Consider the following 20,620-nt stretch of genomic DNA (forward strand, 5'->3'; position numbering starts at 1 on the left):
TCTGTTTCATGTTTTTCATGAGATTGCCCAGCTGCAGTGGTTGGGAGGGTAGAAGTCAGGTTTTACCTTTCGCTTCCTACCCTCTCAAAGCAAGAAGCTTTTAAGTGGTCACAGCAATGTGTACAGAGATGAGGATTTGAAACTCTGGTAGGAAAAGGTCTGTGTCCTCTACATCCTAGGTATTTAATAAACATTGCAGTTTTTTGTTGCTTGAGGAGATGATTATCCTTCCAGGTGTACTTCTGAATAAAGGTGTTCTTAGCTGCTGTTGATGTCTTTTCCTGTGAGGTGCTACACGTGCTCTGAGCACATCTGCTAAGCCCAGGCTCTTTGGGATACTGATAAAGCGATACGTAACTAGAGCTTTAACTCTTTTGGCCTGTAGGTCTGTCCTGGGTTCAGCAGTAGCAGTCATGTTTCTCCTCCTTGGTAGCTGGTGCAGTGCAGTGTTTTGACTTTCGGCTCGGGAACAGAGCTGATAGAGATGTTTTGGTTTGGCCAACGAATGTGAGCCTCATGCTCTGCCAGGGAGGAGGGGAAGCTGTGAGGAAGCAGAGACAGGACACCTGACCCAAACTGACCAAAGAGGTATTCCATACCACAGCACGTCATGCCCAGGATGTAACTGGGAGTTAGCCGGAAGGGCTGGGAGACTGCAGGGTTGGAGGAGGTATCGGTCAGAGCTTGGTCGGGCTTGGGGGCCGAGTTATCGGTCAGCTGGTGCTGAGGTGTTGTATCCTCTTCCCTTGTTATTTCCTTTATCATTATTATCATTGGTGGCAGCAGTAGTGATCTGTGTTATACCTTAGTTACTAAACTGTTCTTATCTCAACCCGTGGGAGTTGCATTCTTTTGATTCTCCTCTCCGTCCCTCCGAGAGCAGTGGGAGGGCAAGAAAGGGGGGGAAGTGAGCGAACGAGTTACCTGACTGGGTTTAAACCACGACAAGGTCTTAAGAAATGCTTGAGGGTAGCTAGAGGGCAAGATGCAAAAATCCACAAAATTAAGTTTATGTTGGGTTGTAAGTGCAGGGATCCTTCTTGAGTCCATGAGGCAAATCACTTCTACCATCTAAGATGGCAAAATTTGATCCAAAGTATTTCTATGGTTTGCATCGTCTTTTCCTATATGATAACCTTTCAATGATTTCCTTTTCTGAGACGGTCATGAGCAGCTAACCCCAATGGCAGTTTTGCTTGTTAAAAGCCAATACCATTAGTATCTAATTGTACTTACAAAATGCAGATGCTATTGATTCCTGTAAATGAATGAACATATATGCAGCATTACCCAACTCAGGGATGTAAAAGCTCCAAAGTTGTCCTGCCAAAAAATCTGATGATTGAGAAGAGGCTGATACCATTACAGTGAACTCTGTGGACAAGAGGTTGTGGATAACCATGTCCTTTGAAATGCACAATGTCTAGTGTTCTCTAGTATGATACCAGTTCTTGTACCTAGCACAACTTCTTTAAACAAAAAACAGTTTATGGAGTGTTTAAACAATCAACGTAATTTTAGTTCCTAGTTTCCATTACTAATTTGTTTGCATCAATAAATATGCAATTCAATATATAATGTGGAAGTGTATTTATTGTGTAACAGAATAATAGTGAATAATAGCCTATGACGTACCACTTGGTGTGGGCCATCATATCTTTCATGATTATCCTATGACATAGTCAGTGGACAGTCAGTGAGGAGAAAGCATGTTGTGATGAAGGTAACAAAGTAGGACATAATCTGTGAAGTATTGTCAGCTTCACCACAACTTCCTGTGCGATTTTGTGTAAACTCATTGCTCTTTGATACAAAGGCTGTTATTTATCCTTTTTCTGAAGCTGCAAAAAAACTCAACTCAGCAGAGGAGCATTGCTGAAGTGCCTTTGCAATCTCAACAGGAGGATTTCAAAGCAACATTCAGCGTAGCAGTTGTACTGTCAGTGCTCTTTGATAAATGGGGTGAAATGGCAACCTTTTATTAGTTCATAGGAATCAGGCATGCCATTTTCAGGAGACAAGCCTTTCTGGTGGCAGTCTGTTGTGGACAGTTCTTTGGTGATCTCGAGTGGCTGTGCTCCTCACAAGAACTAGGGCTCTCTAGGTTGGCAGTTTCCTTGAGAAGGAACTCAAGTGGCACACTCTTATGTCTGCAGTGTTAATTGCTGACACCAAACAGGCCTTCACTTTGTGCATCACTGATGCTATGCTTCTCCAGATCAGGAGGAGTACACCCTTATGGGGTCCAACAGAGGCAGCGCTAGACAGCTCTTTCCCATCATAAGATGGTCATTACTGTGAACAAGCAGCAGATGTGTCTCTCAAGGGTCATTCCTCCCTTTCCCAGGGCTGCTGGATTTGCTGTATGTGTGCAGACCATGTGTGCAAAACATGCACATAAGGTTCACTGTTTCATGGAAGTGTCATGTTTTCTGATGCAAGACACACAGGAACACTTGGACAGACACCTTCTGCACCTGCAGCCTGTTGCTGCAGAGATGTGAGCAATACCAGGAGCAGGCTGCTGCTATCGGAGTGGTTCATAGGGTCTCTCTCAGCTTCCCACAGACTCTTGGGACCAAGGTAGGGAGTGCAGGGCTATGGGCTGTGCTGGCAGCAGTTGCTAAGGGATGAGAGGAAGGCTCTGGACATCTGAAGATTTTGGTGACTGAGTGTACGTGACTACCAGCACTATTGTGAAGTGCTAAAAGCTGAGATATATACTTAGTGCTTTTTGGTTTTTTTTTCATCTTAGTGGGAGGAAATCTGTGCCTGTTGAAGGTAAGAGCTGGCTGTAGGAATTATGCAAAATGTATTCTTGAAAGGTACAGGGTACTGTTATACTAAAATGATGAGTTTCTAAAGAAGGAAATACAGCATTTCATCTTGTTTGAAAAGCACGGAAACATAAGCTCAGGGAAGGAAGCACCTTAGGGATTTCATTGTACAGGCTCAAGGCAGGATCAGTTGTATCTCCCCCCTTCCTAATGTTCATTTGGGCTTAGCTGTTGGTTTTGTAGGTTTTGTTTGGTTGGTTTTTTTTTTAATATGCCACTTCTCAGGCAATATTTCCTATACTTTTTCTGTTTTCATCATTAGAAAACTTTTCCTCACCTCTGTCTTCTTGTGGTCTTCTAACTATTTTCATCTCTGTCATGGACATAGCACAAATTATTCATTACTCCTTAATGTGTCTGTGACAGTATCTTGTAAGATATTATGAAAAATCTTACTAAAGTCAAAATATAACCTACTGGTTCTGCCTCTTGCACAATGTTTGCTGGTGTTCATTGAAAAGAATTAGAGCAAACTTTTGCGAATATATTGATACTCTGCAGCTGAGTGATAGTTTTTCTACATAGTTTTGGAAGCTCAAAATGTTAAAAGTGAAGTATATATTAAAAACCAAACCAAACCAAACCAAACCCTGCTTCTTTCCACTTCTTTCCCAAGACTGCATTTGGAAGTTTGGACGCTATTTCTACATTTCTTGGACAAAGTGGGGTTGGACTCCTGTGCTTACATGAAACCCCACTTCATAAAAATAGATGTGTGCCTTCTCCCTCCCTCCCCTGTTTCTTTTTTCATGTGTTAAAAAATTTGCTTTTGAGACTTTATTCTCTTTGGGATTGGGGTACTTCCCATTGAGGAAAGCTACATAATAGCAGGTCAAGTTTTCCAAAATATTTCAATATCCCTTCTCATTCTAATTTGCAGTTCAATCTGACTGATTGCTCTGTGGCAAGGAACAACCTCATTTGTCTGTCAGGTTCCTTCAACTGCTGTGGATCATGCCTGGAGGTGAACTTGCTCCATGTTTACTGCAAGTCAGGTCTCAATGAGCAGCACACGTAGGAGCTCTGAAGTACAGCTTGTTGCTGTTATTTTAGTCATAAACCCTCTTCTGAGGTCAGAAGAGTGGAATTTAGCAAAGACCGTTGGAGTTATCCAAGAAATACCTTGCCTGGTTCAGCAAGTTAACTTGTCTTCTAACAGTCACTGTAGGTACAGCTTCCCCTGTCCCCTTCAAGAGGATCTTGCTGAGATTTTTCGGGTGCTGTACATTAGCTACAGGCCTTGCCCCTCTCCTGCTTTCTCTGTCATTACTCACATGGTGTTTGCCTGCTTACTTAGGAGGCATCTGTCTCTCCCATCACTGTGGTACCTGCATAACATAATCCTCATTTAAGAGCTGAGGGAGTGAGAAGGACAGTGCAGCCAAGTGATTTGACCTGAGGTGAGAAGTCAGCAACAAAGCATTCATCACAGTACTGCAAAAGTCAAATCATTATTTAATATTACTTCTGAATTCCTTTATAACCAGGAAAACTAACAATGCTTCACTGCACTCACAAATGCGCATGCTGGATGCTTATATGACCAAAGGATGAGCAGACAAGCAAACAGATATCAGTGTTGCAGGATGCCCTGACTGCAAGGTTAGCTCTGTGTGAAGTAAGATTTCTGGCACCAGACAATCACAGGCTGTCTCTCTGCCCTTTCAGAGAGGCATATATTCTGCATTGGAGACTTCACTCTTGTTTTGTGTGGCATATAGTTTCCTAACTTTATTTACCAACTTACCTGCATTAGAACGCCACCAGCGACAGCGTAGTCTAACAGCTCTGTCAGCTTGATGTCCTCAGACAACTGGAGCATGGTATGCCTGAGGGTTGAACCTTTGCTAGGATTGTGCAGGTCTTTCTGGAAACTTCATCAACCTACTGAGATACAGAGTTGCAGAATTCATTCCTATTTTATGCTAGTTGTGGTGCAGCTGGAATCTTACATATTTTGCAATCTGGAATTCACTATATAAAGGCTTTGTGACAATGATATAGATCTTATATAGGTTGAAGATGGGCTCACATAAACTTAAAGCAGCTGTTTCTTTAGAGACATCATGTTCCATATCAAAGAAAAGTTAAACAAAGAAACTGGTCAGAACAAATCCTTCCTTTCTCCCCTTGTCTGATGCATTGAAAGAGGAAGCAGCATTCTGAGAACAGTCTTTCTCTCTCCTCTCATGTGATAGCACAATTGGTATTGGCAAACACGAGGGGAAACGCTTCCTCTTTTTAAATGGGAGAAGCCAACCTTTCAAAAGTTCAGAGGCGATGTTGTTGCACACATTCTTCCTGCTTTAATCTAAAAAGACTCTCTCTTGGAATAGCCAATTTTTTTTTTTTTTTCTCTCCCCAAGTTTGGCTTACCATTGAACCTGTAATGAAGTGATAAATCACGTGGGACTGCCTTGTCTATGCCGTCATCATAGCCTTTGAACCAGCTGATTGATTTCAGCCACACTTGATAGATAACAACTTCCTGCTCTTCTATGAAAATCAGCCACTAGATAGATGAAAGCAGCTCTACTAAAAGAGTGAGGAAAAGGCAGGGAAATCTCAACCCTTTTCTCTTCTGGCAGCAGCTGGCCAGCTAGCTAGCACATGCGTTGGCCACACAATCTATGCTGGGTGTTTTTTGTCTTCTGAAAGCCAAAAAAACCCCACCAAAACCATTTCACAGAATAAGCTGCTACTGTGGTAGAAAGGGTAGGGAACACATGGGGAACTGAATTTTTGCAGTGGAGAGGCATACAAGACACAGGACATTGACTGTCATTGGGATCAGCACTCACAGAGCAGCTTTGGTGAGATGTGAAGAAAAGCACCAATGAAACAAATGCCTTAAAGAAAAACTGAAATGAAAATCCTTCCTCATTTCTTCCATATTCACACTGAACCAGAACATGATGAAAATCAACAAGTGCAGGAAAGACGTGGCAGATTACAAAGTGGTACAAAGAATCAATGCCTGTTTTCCTCATGTTTTCTCCTGCAATGGTTCCCCAGAAGCGTGTATGCATGCATTAATTAACAAACCTCAAAAACATAGCCCAAAATGTTGCAATGCCAGCATAACATTATGCTTTACGCACAACTTCACTCGTTACTTCTGCTGACAGAATTTTCTTTTTCACTCTCTTTTGCTGTAATAATACACGCAAAAAGACTCGCATCACAAAATCAGTACACAGTGCAAGGGTCACTCTTTATGCCCCAGCGTTAGCATGGATGTAACCTTCACATGCCAATGAGATTATATTATGTAATATGGGAGTCACATCAACCTGGATTTTCTTTTGTTGTTAACTAAGACGATGTTTCAGTAGATAAATAAAATGAACCTACCTTTTAACTCCCACTTTAACTGCAGTTTTCCACTGGACTCTAGATTAGGCAGCCAAAATTTAATTAGCCATAGAAACTGGGGGGCAGAGGCTCAGGGGAGTGAGCAATACCTGAACGTGGAGGGCTATCAAACAGTCCACCGGTACACTCCCATTATCCTTAGCAATGAGATATGAGTAACATCTTGCACTGCAAAACACACTGAGTATTTGTGTTTGGTTTATTCATACCAAGTTCATACCATCAGAATAACTTTACAACTTTGCATCAGGTAAAAAAAACATTTAATAAAAAGATCACACCACTAGGGATATCCTTAAGAAATACACACAATTTCTCATTATAAAAAATGAGTCAGATCAGGTCTTACTTTACAAAATAGGATTTTCTTTTACAAACCTTATATAAAGTTTCAGTTTTATTAACTTCTGCAATAAATAGTTCATCAAAGTTAAATTAACTAGTATTATATGTAATTGCTCATTAAATTAATGTCATGACAGTGTCAGGTATTGCTACAAATTAAAAGTGAGCCACTACAAACAGTAGCAAAAATTATGTATTGCTTAATTCCTCATTTATAGTCAAGTTTCTTGTACTCAAAAAAATAGTATGTCTGTCAAAAGTCTGTGTACACATCTTCATGTATTCATTTTTACTGTCTTAAGACTGTAGCAAGTAGAAGATAAGTTCAACAGACCATTTGATTTTCCTTTGGTCTGAGTGAAGTATGAGGAGTGCATTCAGGCCTTTTCTGAAACTGATACTATTCTTGAATCAGAATTTTCTTGTTCAGAGTCCTGAAGGTGCTCTGGTGTCTTGCTGGCTTCATCTCCACTCTCATCACTGTGACTTTTGGATTCTTCCGAAATGACAGTTAGCTTGTCATAAAAGAGATGCTCTTCTTGTGGGACTGGAGAAAAAATCTGTGAACCACTGGAAGGCTTGTTCAAGAACTGTGAAGGGAAGAGGAAATGAGAGTTAGATGGCACCAGCCATACCATCCTGTTTGCTTAGAAATATGTTTTACATTATTTTCCACACATCAATTGCTTTTTTCAATCCTAAGAAGTCTCAGAGCGGCAACAACCTAATAACCTGCCTGCTCACTTTAACATCCTGTGCAAGGCTTGGAAGCAAGGCAGAAGTGCCTTTATTTGCAAGAAAATATCCTAGGTGTTAGTGATTTCTTTGGAATATAAACTTTCTTAAAAAAAAAAACCAACAAAAAACAACAACCAAAAACCAAAAACCTAGGTTTTGTTTGGAAACAAAAAACCTAAAAATGGTGACTTGGCTGTGGGTGAAGTAGTTTGCAGAGAGATTTGCCAAACAGCTTCAAGAGATGTGAACTGCTCCTGCCATCTCAGAGAGCTGTCTGTGCAGACATCAAACGGTGATGCTTTAAATGTCAACATAAACCATAACCATTTTGTTAAGGAAAGGTGAGGGACGGAACTTTGCAAGGCTATGCAGTTCAGTGAGAAAAATGACTTAATTTTAGTACCAGAAAATCACAGCTTCCTCCCACTCCCTGTTCTACTGGTAAGATGGAACCTCAAGAATCAACATGGACTTCACAGGATGTCATGACTGTCAACATTTTGAATGTCAACAAGAACTGCACACCTACTCAACATCGTAATAACATGTTAACCACTTGCTTTGTCAGCTGAAATGGCAATTCATTTTAATGCTAGTGGCTGGAAGAGTACAACTGTGTTGTGTTCTTGTAACCTGACCCCTGTCTATTACTTTAGCATATTTTACATAAGAAACAAGATGCTCTATCAGGAGCCCCGCTCATTGTATTTACAAAATACACCCCACCCCCCCCCCAATAATAACCTAATGTTACTATTAGACCTTCTTCTAGCAAACTGTGATTTGAAATGTTCTGTCAGTAACCTGCAATCTCAAATGTTCATGTAGTGAAACCACTGCCTTTGATAAATGTAATTTTAGGTAGGCACGACTGACTTTGATTACTTTGATTTACCTTTATAACCCACCAGCACAAAATGAAAATTCTCCCTTTCTTGTGAGAAGCTTGTGAGCAAAATGAAATCTGACCACATCCTGTATTGATAAGAGCAATGCTACCTTCCCAGCAGCTCTGCTCCGGGTTCTCACTGTGCACTGAGCATGCGCTCAACTTAAAGTGCAAGACAATTGCTAAGTCTGCTGCAAAGCCTTCATCTGATGAACTCCAAGTCAAAATGAAGGATGAGAGAAACTGCAGGAAATGGGTGACATGGTTTAGTGTGAGGTGTCCCTGCCCATGGCAGGGGGGTTGGAACTAGATGATCTTAAGGTCCTTTCCAACCCTAACTATTCTATGATTCTATGAAATTCAGCACAGCTGCTAACTTTGGCGTATGTAACAATCTTTATAGCCTTGTTTCTTGGAGGGGATTCTGATACAACCTTTTTATGTTGCTATATGGGTAACAAGGGTCAGTGGTATTCCCCAGTAGTAGTGGCTAACATTCACTGATTTTGAACCTTCAGACTTCACTACATTCTTCACTGAAGTTAAAACTCATTACTGTGTTTGTGAAAGAACCTCCTTTCAATGTGCAATTTTGAGTCTAAAATGAGATGGGGAGACTATTTCAATTGTTTACAACCTCAAAAGAGGAAGAGAAGGTTAACACCTGTTATTCTTCATTTTAAAATGAAAGAAAACATCTTGTTTCTAAACCGTAGAAAGCTTCACGTTGAAAATTATGCAGTTACTTTAGGAATAAAAGCCTATGCCAGGTTTTTAAATTGTTCAGCTTTAAACATTTTGGACCATTCTGTGCAGAACGGTTCAAGATGACAGTTTTTTAGAGTTTATTACACATCAGTACACTTCAAAAAGAAGTCTAATATCACTGCTACTTACGCCTATGCAGCTCCACAGAACTTGGAATATAACATACATACAAAATGCATGACCTTATAACACCAGAAATTAAATATTAAATGAACTAACTTCCACTACCTTTCTCACACAGAAAAGTACCTTCCTTTGTCAGCTTTTCCTAAAGTTCGCAACTTCATCATTTACACTCACTTGAATGGCTTTTGTGTTTGGCAGAAGAGTGAGTTTCACTGTACACAATTGTATGACAACAGATAACCAGCATTGCTCCTTCTAGTCTATCCCCCCCTCAGAACAGCCTGCACTTTACAGACGGCTCACAATCAGGTGCAAATGAAAAAAGGTGAAATAAAAGAAGCTCTAAAGGTTTTGGCGCAGAAAGCTTTTGAAAAGCAACCGCTTCTGCCAATTTTAACTGTGTTAGGTAGAAAACAAACCTCTTTCAAGTGTTGTGGGAAAACATATGAAGGACAGAAAACATGTTTGGTGAGTCGATACAGATACAAAACCAAAAAGAAACAGACAGGAACAGATATCACAACGACCAACATTGATCCTATAAGAATGGTCACAACTATCCACACAGGAGTTACACCTGCAAGACAAGATAAAAACAAACCAAACCAAACTTAAACCTGTGATTATTAATTTCTGGATACATTCTTTTCAATTTATGACTTTCTCCATGGAACTAAAACCAAATCAAACCAAAAGCCACCCAACCAAAAACAAACAAACCCCAAAACCCCCAAACCCCAAACCAAACTATCACAAAATCGTAACTGCAAAAATAAGTCTTCATTTTCAGATGTAAAATACTTATTAGCTCTTAAATTTTTAGCCTGAATAGGTTGAGTTGAAGTTCTCAATACAACCTTACAAGCCAGCATATGTAGACATTTATGGTTATATGTACAGGTGATTCTACATGCAAGACTAGGCAAATGATTAAAGGAAAAAAGACCAACAGAAGCATCCATAAGGCAGTATCATGTAAAAATGGCAGCAAAGTAAGGGCAGCAAGGGAAAAATGACCATAACATTCAAAACTGCTTAGCCATTAAAAAGAAAGGCATGCTTGGAGATTTCACAACAGGCAATGGGAACTGAGATGTGTCCATACATCCCTGTATAAATGTTTTAAACCAACCTATGCATGCTAAGCACTGGTCTAGCCATGAACTAACAAGGAACACCACCACCAAAACCAACATGCAATTCAACTGAGTGCATGCAGGTAGTATTCATGTAGGAGAAATATGTGAGGAAATATTTTACAAGAAAAAAAACTTAGAGAAACAGCTTAGCCCAGCAGCTCCCACAGAGAGCTTCCTTCTTGTGGTGCCTCTGCCTCTGATTTTTCACGTTATTTGAGGGCGTGTTAGCTGAAATACTGACTTTTTCAGAAACATACTGTGTATCATCCTTTCTTTAACTGGGGACATGAAGTTCCCTGCTAAGGCAACAGGGTCAGACCACATGGTGGTTAATTGCTGGACTCCACAGACAGCAGCCTAGGTGGCATGGTCGGGAAGTGCTTTTCTTACGTAACTACCTTCAAAATGAGAATGAAAGTGCCTGAACAAAATACTTGTTCATATTACTGATTAGGACATGCTGTGTTTCACAGAGAAAGAGCAGCATGGCCTACCCTAGTGACAAGCATGGGCATTGTCACCACAGGTGAAGCAGACTGCAAAACAGGGGCCAATTCCTTTCTCAGTGACAAATACACAACAAAGACTTTCATAGGATAATAAATACAGCTGAAGGTAAAAGAAATTCAGACACAGAATGATTAGTGCAGAGTACGTGCTCCATTTAACTCTGATTTGCAGAGTATGAGGAACATAGAGGGTTCTGGAGTGAAGTAAAGCATCATGCTATTGGTGCCATATTGCTTGTAGCTTTCACTTTGTTTCCAATTCCTGCACTCCAAAGGTACATAGCTATTAACCACCAAACAATACCGAAGTAACAAACACATCCATTTTTGGAAGTTTCACATGTTACACTGACAGCCATTCTGAATGGCTCTACACATTTCCCAGCTCCCTACAGTGTGTGTCCTTCAGCGCTGCACCCGGTATTACCGTTGTGGGTTGTCTGCTCACACAGCACTTCACTCAGTTCCCCTGTTTTGTTCCACTCGGGGATAACTGCTTGCACTTGAATACAATATATCGTCCATGGCTCCAACTGAGAGAGGATTTCAGTGTTATGTTTAGTGTCTACATGAGCTACCTAATAACAGAGAATACAAAAAAAAAAAAAAAGAAAAGCATGAGTCCAGTCATTTGGCTAAGTAATTACAATTACATTTAGAATCACAGAATGGTTTGGGTTGGAAGGTCTGGGTTTAAGATCATCCAGTCTCAACCCCCTGCTGCAGGCACGGACACCTTTCACGAGACCAGGTTGCTCCAAGCCCCGTCCAACCTGGCCTTGAGCACTGGCCAGGGATCGGGCAGCCACAACTTCTCTGGGCAACTTTTGCCACCTGCACAGTAAAGAATTTCTTACTAATGTCTAATCTAAGTCTCACGTTTTTCAGTTTTAAAGGCATCCCCCCTCATCCTATCACTACTGCCCTTCTAAAAGGCCCCGCTCCAGATTTCTTTTAGGCATCTTTTAGTTACTAGAAGGCTGCTACAACGCTTCCCCAGAGCCTTCTCTTCTCCAGGCTGGGCAAGCCCATCTCTCTCCACCTGTCTTCATAGGAGAGGTGCTCCAGCCCTCTGATCATCCTTTAGTAGGACATCTCATAATTTAGTAGGACAAATCCCAGCAGCTGTAGCTGCAATGTGAACAAGGCTTTTAAAGGCAGAATGAGATTCCCTGCCTGTGTCAAATAGCTGATAACTCTACTTGGGTATCAGCTGTGGTCGCTCTGAGACCATTCACATCACTGACTTTCTGGCTGCTATTAGGTGACTGCCAGCAGACGCAACTTGCTGTTTAGAGGCATGACTGGTTATGTCCATGCAACTATAGGGTTCCTGAAGAGTATAGGAGCTCCTAGAGGATGCCCATTATGCAGTAACAGCTTTTTTCTCAGGGATGAGGAGACTGTATAGCTAAGTTTTAACGTTATAAGCAAGGATTTATTTGAAAAACAACCTATGAAGTTACATAGTCTATGCCTTCTGCTTCTTTGATTCCTATAAAATTTCCCAGACTTCTGCTCTGAGGTGTTATAAGCACAGATTATACCTGAACCTCTCACTTTCTCTGTATATTTGCCTAAGTTTGCATCCCGTATGCAGAAATACCTTCACTTCTTGTAGTCTGTTTTTTGGAAATGATGATCCCTCATTTCCTGCAATTGAATGCCTAAGAATTTTTCCAGGATAACAAATACAAATCACAATTATATGTGGTGGAGTCCTATTATATGAAAATTTGCTGATGTACAAAGCACTAATTACACTGTGACTGGTATCTTCCAGTAAAGGGCTTCCTTTTTTTCCTGTAATAGAACCTATGACCTATAATTAATATATTATTTATGATCTTTCTTCATGCATTCTGTGGGAAGCTGAGTAACACATCTGTCTGTGGAAGAGGCTGTCCATGAGAGGAAGGAAGCAAATTACAACTTATGGAAACTGAAGAGGTAAAGGTGACCACAATTAATATAAAGCCTCATGCATGGTGGTATTCAAAGCCCAAAGTCCCACAAAGAACACAAACACTTGAATGACATGGGATTTGAATCTAAGTCAGTTTGTAACCATGATCACAGACACTGCTGACATTACAGCTTCTAAATTTACCCTTGCTTGTATGTATGAAATTCAGGGATTTGATGAGGAAGCCTGCATCGCAGATAAACACATCACTGAACTGAGAGAACAAAGTCTCATAATGTAGCAGTTAGTTCTAATTATGGAAAGAGCAAATGATATCAATGCTACTGTTTAACTACACAGCTGTCATTTGCTCCGAATAGCAGTTGTAGTGACTAGACTTTCTTACACTAGTTAGCAGACATACATTTTTATTTCAGCACTGTTAGCTTTCAGAACTTCATCAGTATGGTACTTTACCAAGAAAAGCAAGAATCAAAATCATGGAGTCACAATACCCCGGAAGCAGTGCTGCCTTTCTTCCAGTACAGTATCCTGTAATTCCATGAACCGTAATACTGCTTCAGAGGCCAGTTGTCACGCTCAGCAAAAGGGCCTATGAAATCCACATGCAGAGACCCAGACTCTGACTTCACTTTTACGTCAGGTGGCCCAATGATGGCTATACATGAGAACAGTGGAAGAGAAGAACAGAATTCAGTTTCATGTTGTTTTCAGTTTGACATTTTTATACAACCCATCACAAGTCATGCTTTAAAGAATTTTATCAGAAAAAAAGTTATTTCCTATCATGGATCAGGCATAAATAAATCCTTTCCTTACAGAATTGCTTTTGAAAGGGATTTATTTTTGCCGTTAGGTAACAGATGCTACTGCAGACTACATTTCCCATAGAATAAATTAACTCAGTTCCCTTTTGCCAGCTGTGTGACTCCTGGGAGCGGAAGGACTATTTCTATAGGTTATTACTCACTTCTCCTTCTCGGCCAAGCTGCTGCAACATCTGTCTTTTCTGAGGAGACCTCTAGTGAAGTGTTTAAATGTTTCCTTCATTGTGATAATTTTGAAAAACTGAAGCATTTGAATTATTTCTACATTTCTTGTACTCCTTAGACTGAATATTATATTCTTGCCATTTGTAAATGGCTTTTCCTCATTATGTTTTTGTGCAGCTACCTAAATTATTTCATGACTTCACCTTAGTCAGAAATGAGCTCTCCATTAAAGTCTCCTATAATTCCAGCAAAAATCTCTACCCTGGCTGCCTCACCAAAGTTCTGCCTGGCTGCAGTCACGCTATAAAGGGTCTAAGAAAGGAAAAGCTCAAAAAAGATGATTTTGCATTCCTCTAGAAATATGTGCTTCTATAATTAAAAATAATAATAAAAAGCCTCAGACAAATTGCTCGCTGAACCATACATTCATGCAAGGTCATGAATGGTTTGTTGAGCTTACAAAAAACAATGTGAGGAGGGTCTTGGCTGCTCTGCTTTTCTTAGGCTATTCCTATAATACAGAGTGGAATTTAGTAAAAAAGCGCTAATAGGAATAGTAACACAGAAAGGAATATCAGACATTTTGATCATGATACCCTGCTCAGATCCGTTATGGCGACCTTAAAAATACTCATGTCCTCCTCAGAGATTTGGCCAGTACTCCCAGGTAGTTCTTTTCAAGTAGTTTGATACCTAGAGTTTCCCATTCAGGAATAAGCTGCCTTTCCAAAGCCAAGCCTGCTCTGAAGGCCACACACTATTTCAATTATATGTCAAACTACAACTCTGTTAATGATTTACAAGTTTGCTCTCTACTCTGAAAATCCACCCATGCTTTTTGTATTACATCTTCTTTTGGCTGTAGCTCATACTTGCAATGTTGATGTTACTATGTTTCAGTGCTCCCTTATAGGCAGATTAAATTATATCAACATTACACTTTTGGAGAGGTAATAAAAGAATCTTGAAAAACAAAGCTGTAAACTGTAAAATTGCATTCTGAAATCCAAGGAACAGAATGATGAAATTTCAGCAAATGGAGGCAGAACAGGAGAAGAAAAAGAAATGTAAAGTTTTTTCTCAAATATGAGATGCAACAGAAACTTCATGAATCGTTTTGTATTAACAGCTGTGAGGGGAAAAAGTCTTGGGTAACATTAACTATGTAATCTAAAATAATTTGATTTTTGCTTATGAGTGGAGTAAGAACGTACAAAACAAAATACTTGGTAAAAACCACCCTCTCATTCCCAAGCTCAGGTGACAGCAACATGATTAACATCTCCGTTGTACACTCTAATGCAAGGCAATGCCTAAATCACTTCTCATGAAAGACTGTCAAGCTTCTCTAAAAGAATGGCAGTATTGTGTAATGAAGATTTCTTACCTAAAAATCAACCTTTCTCTGTGACATTTTCAACAAAAAAAATGAAAGAAAGCTTTTTGCCTGGCATAGCAATGAAAAAGAAAGTAATTGAACTTACTGAGATATACAGGACATCTGAATCCTTGGCTCAGATTGAATCTCCCTGATTGAAAAATATATATGACCCTTGTTTTGATATGACCCTCGTTTTAAGGGAAAGATACATTTTTGAAAACCTCCTCAAAAGAGGTTTCAAGTACCAATACTATCATCTAGCTATTATAGTGAATCTACAGTGCCTTCTGACAGCAACTTCTGCCTTCAAAAACTGGAAATGTTACAACTAAGGTTCTATTGTTCAATGTAATTACATTTAAAAATTATCTGCATGCTATAGGTTTTCTTATGGAGTCAAACTGTAAAGGTGCATTAATAGCATGCAATATGGTGGATTTTCCTGAAGATTACAAAAATGCTTACTGTCATCCATTGGCTTAAATCTGATGGCCGTCCAGTCTGAATGGTCATTTTCTGACTCCACTCGGACCTGTAAAATGTAGTCTCCATATGCAGACAGAGAAGAGACATCACACTCTGTGAGTCTCAAATTTGTGCTCACATTTTCGTATGTGTCTCCAGGTAAATTGATGCTGTGTGGAAGAGAAACAACATGGCTATGATGTTTATATTATACATGAATAAATATATTTCCTCTCAGTTAACTGGAAAAGTGCAATATCTGTTTGTTAATACAACCAGTTATGACTCATGAACAAGAAAAATTGGATCCAGTGTAGAAGAAACACCATTACTAGTGTGTACACACACACTGAGTATTTTATATGCATCTATTAAGCCATGATAAAGTTAGAGATTAAAATTATGATACAGTAAATAGGTGCCCTTTTATTGACATTTACTGCCTTGATTCAACAGGCAGTAGTTATCAGACAAGTCTGCAAATATCAAGACAGCATCGCTATGCATGGCTTTGCTGTCTAACTTGGACTTTGTTCAGAACTGTCTTTAAGATATGCGTATAAGGAAAAGCCAGAGAAAATTTTAGATACACATATAAGGAACAGCCTGAGAAAACAGAGCCTGAAAACTCACTGCAACCATTCAGTACATGATACTATTTCTGGTTTGCATCAAAAGCCCATGCAGGAATGTAGTGATCAAAAGGTATTTGCTACCAGAACCCAGGAAAATCTTCATTCAACTAAGACGGGGGATTTCCCTCAAAGGCTCCTGCCTGTGGGCACCACCATCTCCACTTTACATCCTGTCTTGGCTTTTACCTTGTCTTGGCCAAAGAATTCAACTTTCGGCAGGAACACAAGACTTCTGCCCCACCACACAGTTTTGCTGCCAAGCACAGAGGCAGGTATGGAGCCCACCACTGCGCTGGGGAAGTGGCCGCCTTCCCTGGTTCAGCTGCACAGACCACTTTTCCCAACACGAAGGACCAACTCGGAACGACACAGTGCCAAAACCAAATCAAAGCTAAATCAACCCACCAAAAATGACAAAAGGAGACCTCAGAAAATGTGTCCCAAGTTTAAGGCACTGAATGGATGAGCCACCAGCCTGCAGTTCATCAGGCATTTCCACTAAGGGCACAGGCAAGCTGACTGCATTGGGGGCAGAGAACAAACTGCTACTGGAGTGAAAGATCAGATAAAGTCCTGAACACTCTGCAGGACTAAGTCTTTGAATCACAGGTAACAGCTTCATGATAGAGAAAAAAAACACACAGACAGCTAATAACAGCCAACATTAAAATGTGTTTCTGGTTCCAAAAGAAGTATGTGCAAAGCTGCCTTTAATGCTGGGTTTGCAGTAGGAAGATCGAAGTTTACCGCAGGAGAAACTATGTGAATATCTGTCAAGGTTTAGAAGAACTGTCTTGTTTTGAGTAGATGACTGAATGAACAAAGGCCAAAGGGCCCCGGAGGAGGGTAACATCCTCAGACCAATGACATATATCTCATTAACAAGAAGCTGGCAATGGAACTAACTTTCGAGGCATTACTGAAGGGAACTGCCTCCATTATAATACTAAAAATCACACCCCCTTGAGATAAGAGACCCTTGCCCACAGAGACCCTTACTCACAAACGTGTAGTGAAAGAAATCCATACTGTGCCTTTAAACAGAGAATCTAAGAGCCAATCATTGTAGATTACTGACCAACCACTAACTGGGAGTGTACTACCTTGGAACTTCTGCGTGTAGATGTAATGAAGAAGCCTCATCCGGTGTGCAACACATGCAGCCATAAAACATGGACTAAAGAAAGCAAGCTTTCCACACTTACCTCTTAGATTGGACAGTGTAACTTATATTCCCTTTGTAAAACCTAGGTGCATCCCATTGTAAAATGCTACGAAGATTAACTGAAGTAATCCTTGTGTTTTGGGGTTTTGGCACTATTCCAGATACTGTGGGAGCAATCAAAACCAAACAAACATTTTAGTATATGTTCCTCTGCCCACTTCTCAATCATCCATAACTTAAATACAGCCTCCTTTCTCTACCTTCCCTCAGAAACATTTTTAAAACAGACTTTAATGTGATTAATTTTAATCCTGATGCATACCCTTCCTTGTGACCTTGTGCAACAAAAACAAGTTAGCCAGCATCAGTGATTTCCAGTAAGTGCAGTCTTCATGATATCATCATTTATTATGCATGACTAACTTGTTACTGCCTAAGACTCAGGGCCCATAAAGCTACATGGATGAACTCTCACTGAGATTGTCAAAATCAGTTGTTTTCACTAGCACTATGGAAATAACACAGCTGTGGGGATTGATGTGCTGGTTTTGGTTTTATTTTTAAGAGGAACATGAACAGTCTTTATACATAGACCTGTGTATAACGCTGAAATAATTCAAAAAATCCACCCACCATAAGCATGTTTGTGTCATCACTGCATGGAGTAGCACTGCTGTTATATATGCTGTTATTCAACCACCCTTTTGAAAAAGAGATAAACACAAACTACCTTGGAAGGCAAGAGAGCCATTAAATACACTATATAACATTAACTGGCACTCTTCACAAGTGATGGAGACAAAATTATCTTGCTTTATTGAAACCGAACAAAGGAAATTCTTAAGTTAGTATTGATGAACAGACCATTACTATTATGATTTAATTATTTTAAAATAGTTGTTGATATTGAAACTAAAATCAAACAGATTTTGGCCCGTACTTGCAAAGGCAAAGAAATCCCCATCAGGTCAGACTAGTGCTTAAATGTCATAGGAATAAAACCTAATGACACACGTTCTAAGATAAATAACTTGTATGTCTACAGTTGATGCATAAATACATGAAATTAATGTGTTGCTTACCCACCTTTAGCAGACGATTTTTGAATCGAGACCCTGCTTAAATAAAAACTGTTTCACAGACTCAATTCCTGCAATGTTTGCCTTGCACCCAACAAATCAACTTGAATGCACTTCGAGCTATAAAAGCAGAAGTTGCCTGCCTCCCTGCACCTCAGCCTTCTCGAGAGATGCCATCCCTGTACAAACATGCCCTCGCCCATACCAACCTCGGGCACTCTCCTTCAGAGATCTCTGCCCGAGCACACACTGTGCCCCTCTGCAGGCACCTCCAGCCTCCTGCTCCCACATGGTCTCCTCCCTGCAAAACCCCAGGTGTGCAGGACGCTAAGGAAGATGGGCGCAGGTAACAATGGACTGCAAAGCCCCAGTGTAAACAACACAGCTGAAGAAAATCTGGCTAGTACAAGGCCTCTGACTTTTCCTGTCCCCTACGATGTGGTCCTTGCTATGAAGAACCCTTGCTAGGGCGCTGCCTACATTTTGAGGAAGCTCCCTCCGAAGCTGGGATGGTAAATCCCCAGTAAGCGTGATGCCTTGGAAGGTTCGCTTCCCAGATGGTGTTTCCTACTTGAAAAGCCTCCAGCTCAATTTTTTACTGGGCACTGCGGACCCAAATTGATGAGAATATACTTCTGTGGGTTTACACTTTGTAAGCGGGAGGTTTGTACACTGCTCATAGCACACCCCAGCCTCGGCCACGGCCTGTCTGGGGAACGCGTGGCCGTCCCCGCTGAGTGTCTGCTGCCGGAGCAGCCCAGCCCGTGCCGGCAGCTCAGGCAGCGCTGCTCCCGCGCCAAGCTCGTTGCGCCTGTATGAGCGTGGTTTCTCTTCCACACACGCTTTTCACCATCGGGACTTGCACCAGCGTCCAAAGGGCAATTTCAGTTTCCCTGCACAGATACAGCCTCTGAGGTGGGGGAAAGCCCGCCGGCAGCGGCACCTGGGAGCCAGCCGGCGCCTCGGCGCCCTCCGCGCAGTAGCCGGTCCTGGGAATCTCGAGGCAGCGTGGCCCCGGAGGACAAAGCCGGCCGCTTCTAGAGACCCCCGCCGCCGCCTCCCCCCTTGCTCCCCGCGGGAGGACGGTCGCTCTTCCGAGGGGGCCGCAACCCACCGCTGTCCCCCGCCGGGCCTGGGGCGGACTCACCGCAGAGCAGGAGGCAGCTACAGAGGGCAGACCGAAGGGCGGCCATGGCGGCTCCCGGCGCGGGGTTCCCTCAGCAGTGGGGCTGCCAGCGAAGTCGCGCCATGGCACCGGGTGCTGCCCTCTCCGACGAGGAGCGGGGCTGCCCCGAAACCCTTCCGTCTTCCCGTTGCGGGGCGGGGCGGTGTACGGCTCCGCTGCCGCCCCCAGCTGCGGGGCTCAACCCTCCGCCAGCGGGGCTGATAGCCTCCGAGCAACAGGGGACACGGCCTGCACCGCGGCCGGCTCACCCCGCCGGTTCCAAAGCCTTTCCAGCAGAAGCACATCCAGCTCCTGAAACCTTCCCGGGGGCTCATGGGCACTGTGCTTTAAGTATCTCGGCGGTGCTGGCTGCTCGGATACTTAGGATCGCTAAAGAGCATCTTCAGGCGGGCAGCTCGGAAGGCAGGACGTGGGAGCTCGTTACAAAGTGGATAGATAGATAGATAAATAACACATAGACAGAGGCCAGACGATGAACAGCGTCAAACCTGACCTTGAGTGAAATTTCCTCGGCAGTCAGTACAAATGTTACCTGAGGAAAGGTTTGCCTTTTATCTTCAGGATCTGGCCCGCACCAGATGCCAACACTAGTACTTCTACCAGACCATTTAGCATCCCTGATCAAAATCAGCATAAACTTGGGGGAAGGAGGGAGCATTTTTATTAATCACAGAGAAAAACCAGTTGTTTCTCAACTGATTAATGTCACCAACTGAAAATGCCAATTCTTTGTGAGGGTTTAATAGACTTTTTTTCCAGCCCATCTGTCACCTCCTGTCGTTAAATGGGCCTGCACACAGCCCCCCAGCCTTCATTTACATGTGAACAATTTTCCTGGAACCAACCACTGTGGAGATATGCACACCAGCTGCACCCAGTGGCGCAGGGTAAGTGTGAGTGCAGGTTTCATCTACGAATGCTACAGATGTGTAAATCTGCAAATAATTAGCTACTCAAGATTCAAGATACCAGGTACTTACACTTACTTTGTTCTGAACTAAGCAGGTACAGCAGCAGCGTACATTCCAGCACCTCTGAAACTGGTCTCAGCTATCCTGACCAAA

The 20,620-nt window shown here is 41.7% G+C and overlaps 1 protein-coding gene across 1 annotated transcript; it reads right to left on the reverse strand.

The window, feature by feature from the left end:
• Window positions 1-6,598: 6,598 nt before the first annotated feature.
• On the reverse strand, window positions 6,599-19,845 carry IL10RB (interleukin 10 receptor subunit beta). The gene is made up of 7 exons (XM_061453715.1): window positions 19,518-19,845; window positions 17,332-17,455; window positions 15,492-15,661; window positions 13,148-13,311; window positions 11,154-11,304; window positions 9,498-9,655; window positions 6,599-7,147 (listed from the first exon to the last, which is right to left on the reverse strand). Exons 1-7 carry the CDS (start codon window positions 19,561-19,563, stop codon window positions 6,935-6,937), a joined length of 1,026 nt encoding a protein of 341 aa, XP_061309699.1. The 5' UTR covers window positions 19,564-19,845; the 3' UTR covers window positions 6,599-6,934.
• Window positions 19,846-20,620: the final 775 nt, after the last annotated feature.

Source organism: Pezoporus flaviventris, unplaced genomic scaffold (assembly GCF_033815535.1).
Source record: "Pezoporus flaviventris isolate CSIRO_AGI_PZ_B2104156 unplaced genomic scaffold, CSIRO_AGI_Pfla_v1 ptg000015l, whole genome shotgun sequence".
In the NCBI taxonomy this organism is placed as follows: Eukaryota; Metazoa; Chordata; class Aves; order Psittaciformes; family Psittacidae; genus Pezoporus; species Pezoporus flaviventris.

Bases quoted from the DNA above. Each gene is read 5' to 3' on its own strand.
- IL10RB (XM_061453715.1), bottom strand. From the start codon at position 19,563: ATGGCCGCCCTTCGGTCTGCCCTCTGTAGCTGCCTCCTGCTCTGCG. The intron at 15,662-17,331 runs GTAAGTGTGGAA...TCTTCCACACAG, and splicing joins TACACTGTCCAATCTAAGAG to CATCAATTTACCTGGAGACA. The intron at 13,312-15,491 runs GTAAGCATTTTT...TCTCATGTATAG, and splicing joins ATTTAAGCCAATGGATGACA to CCATCATTGGGCCACCTGAC.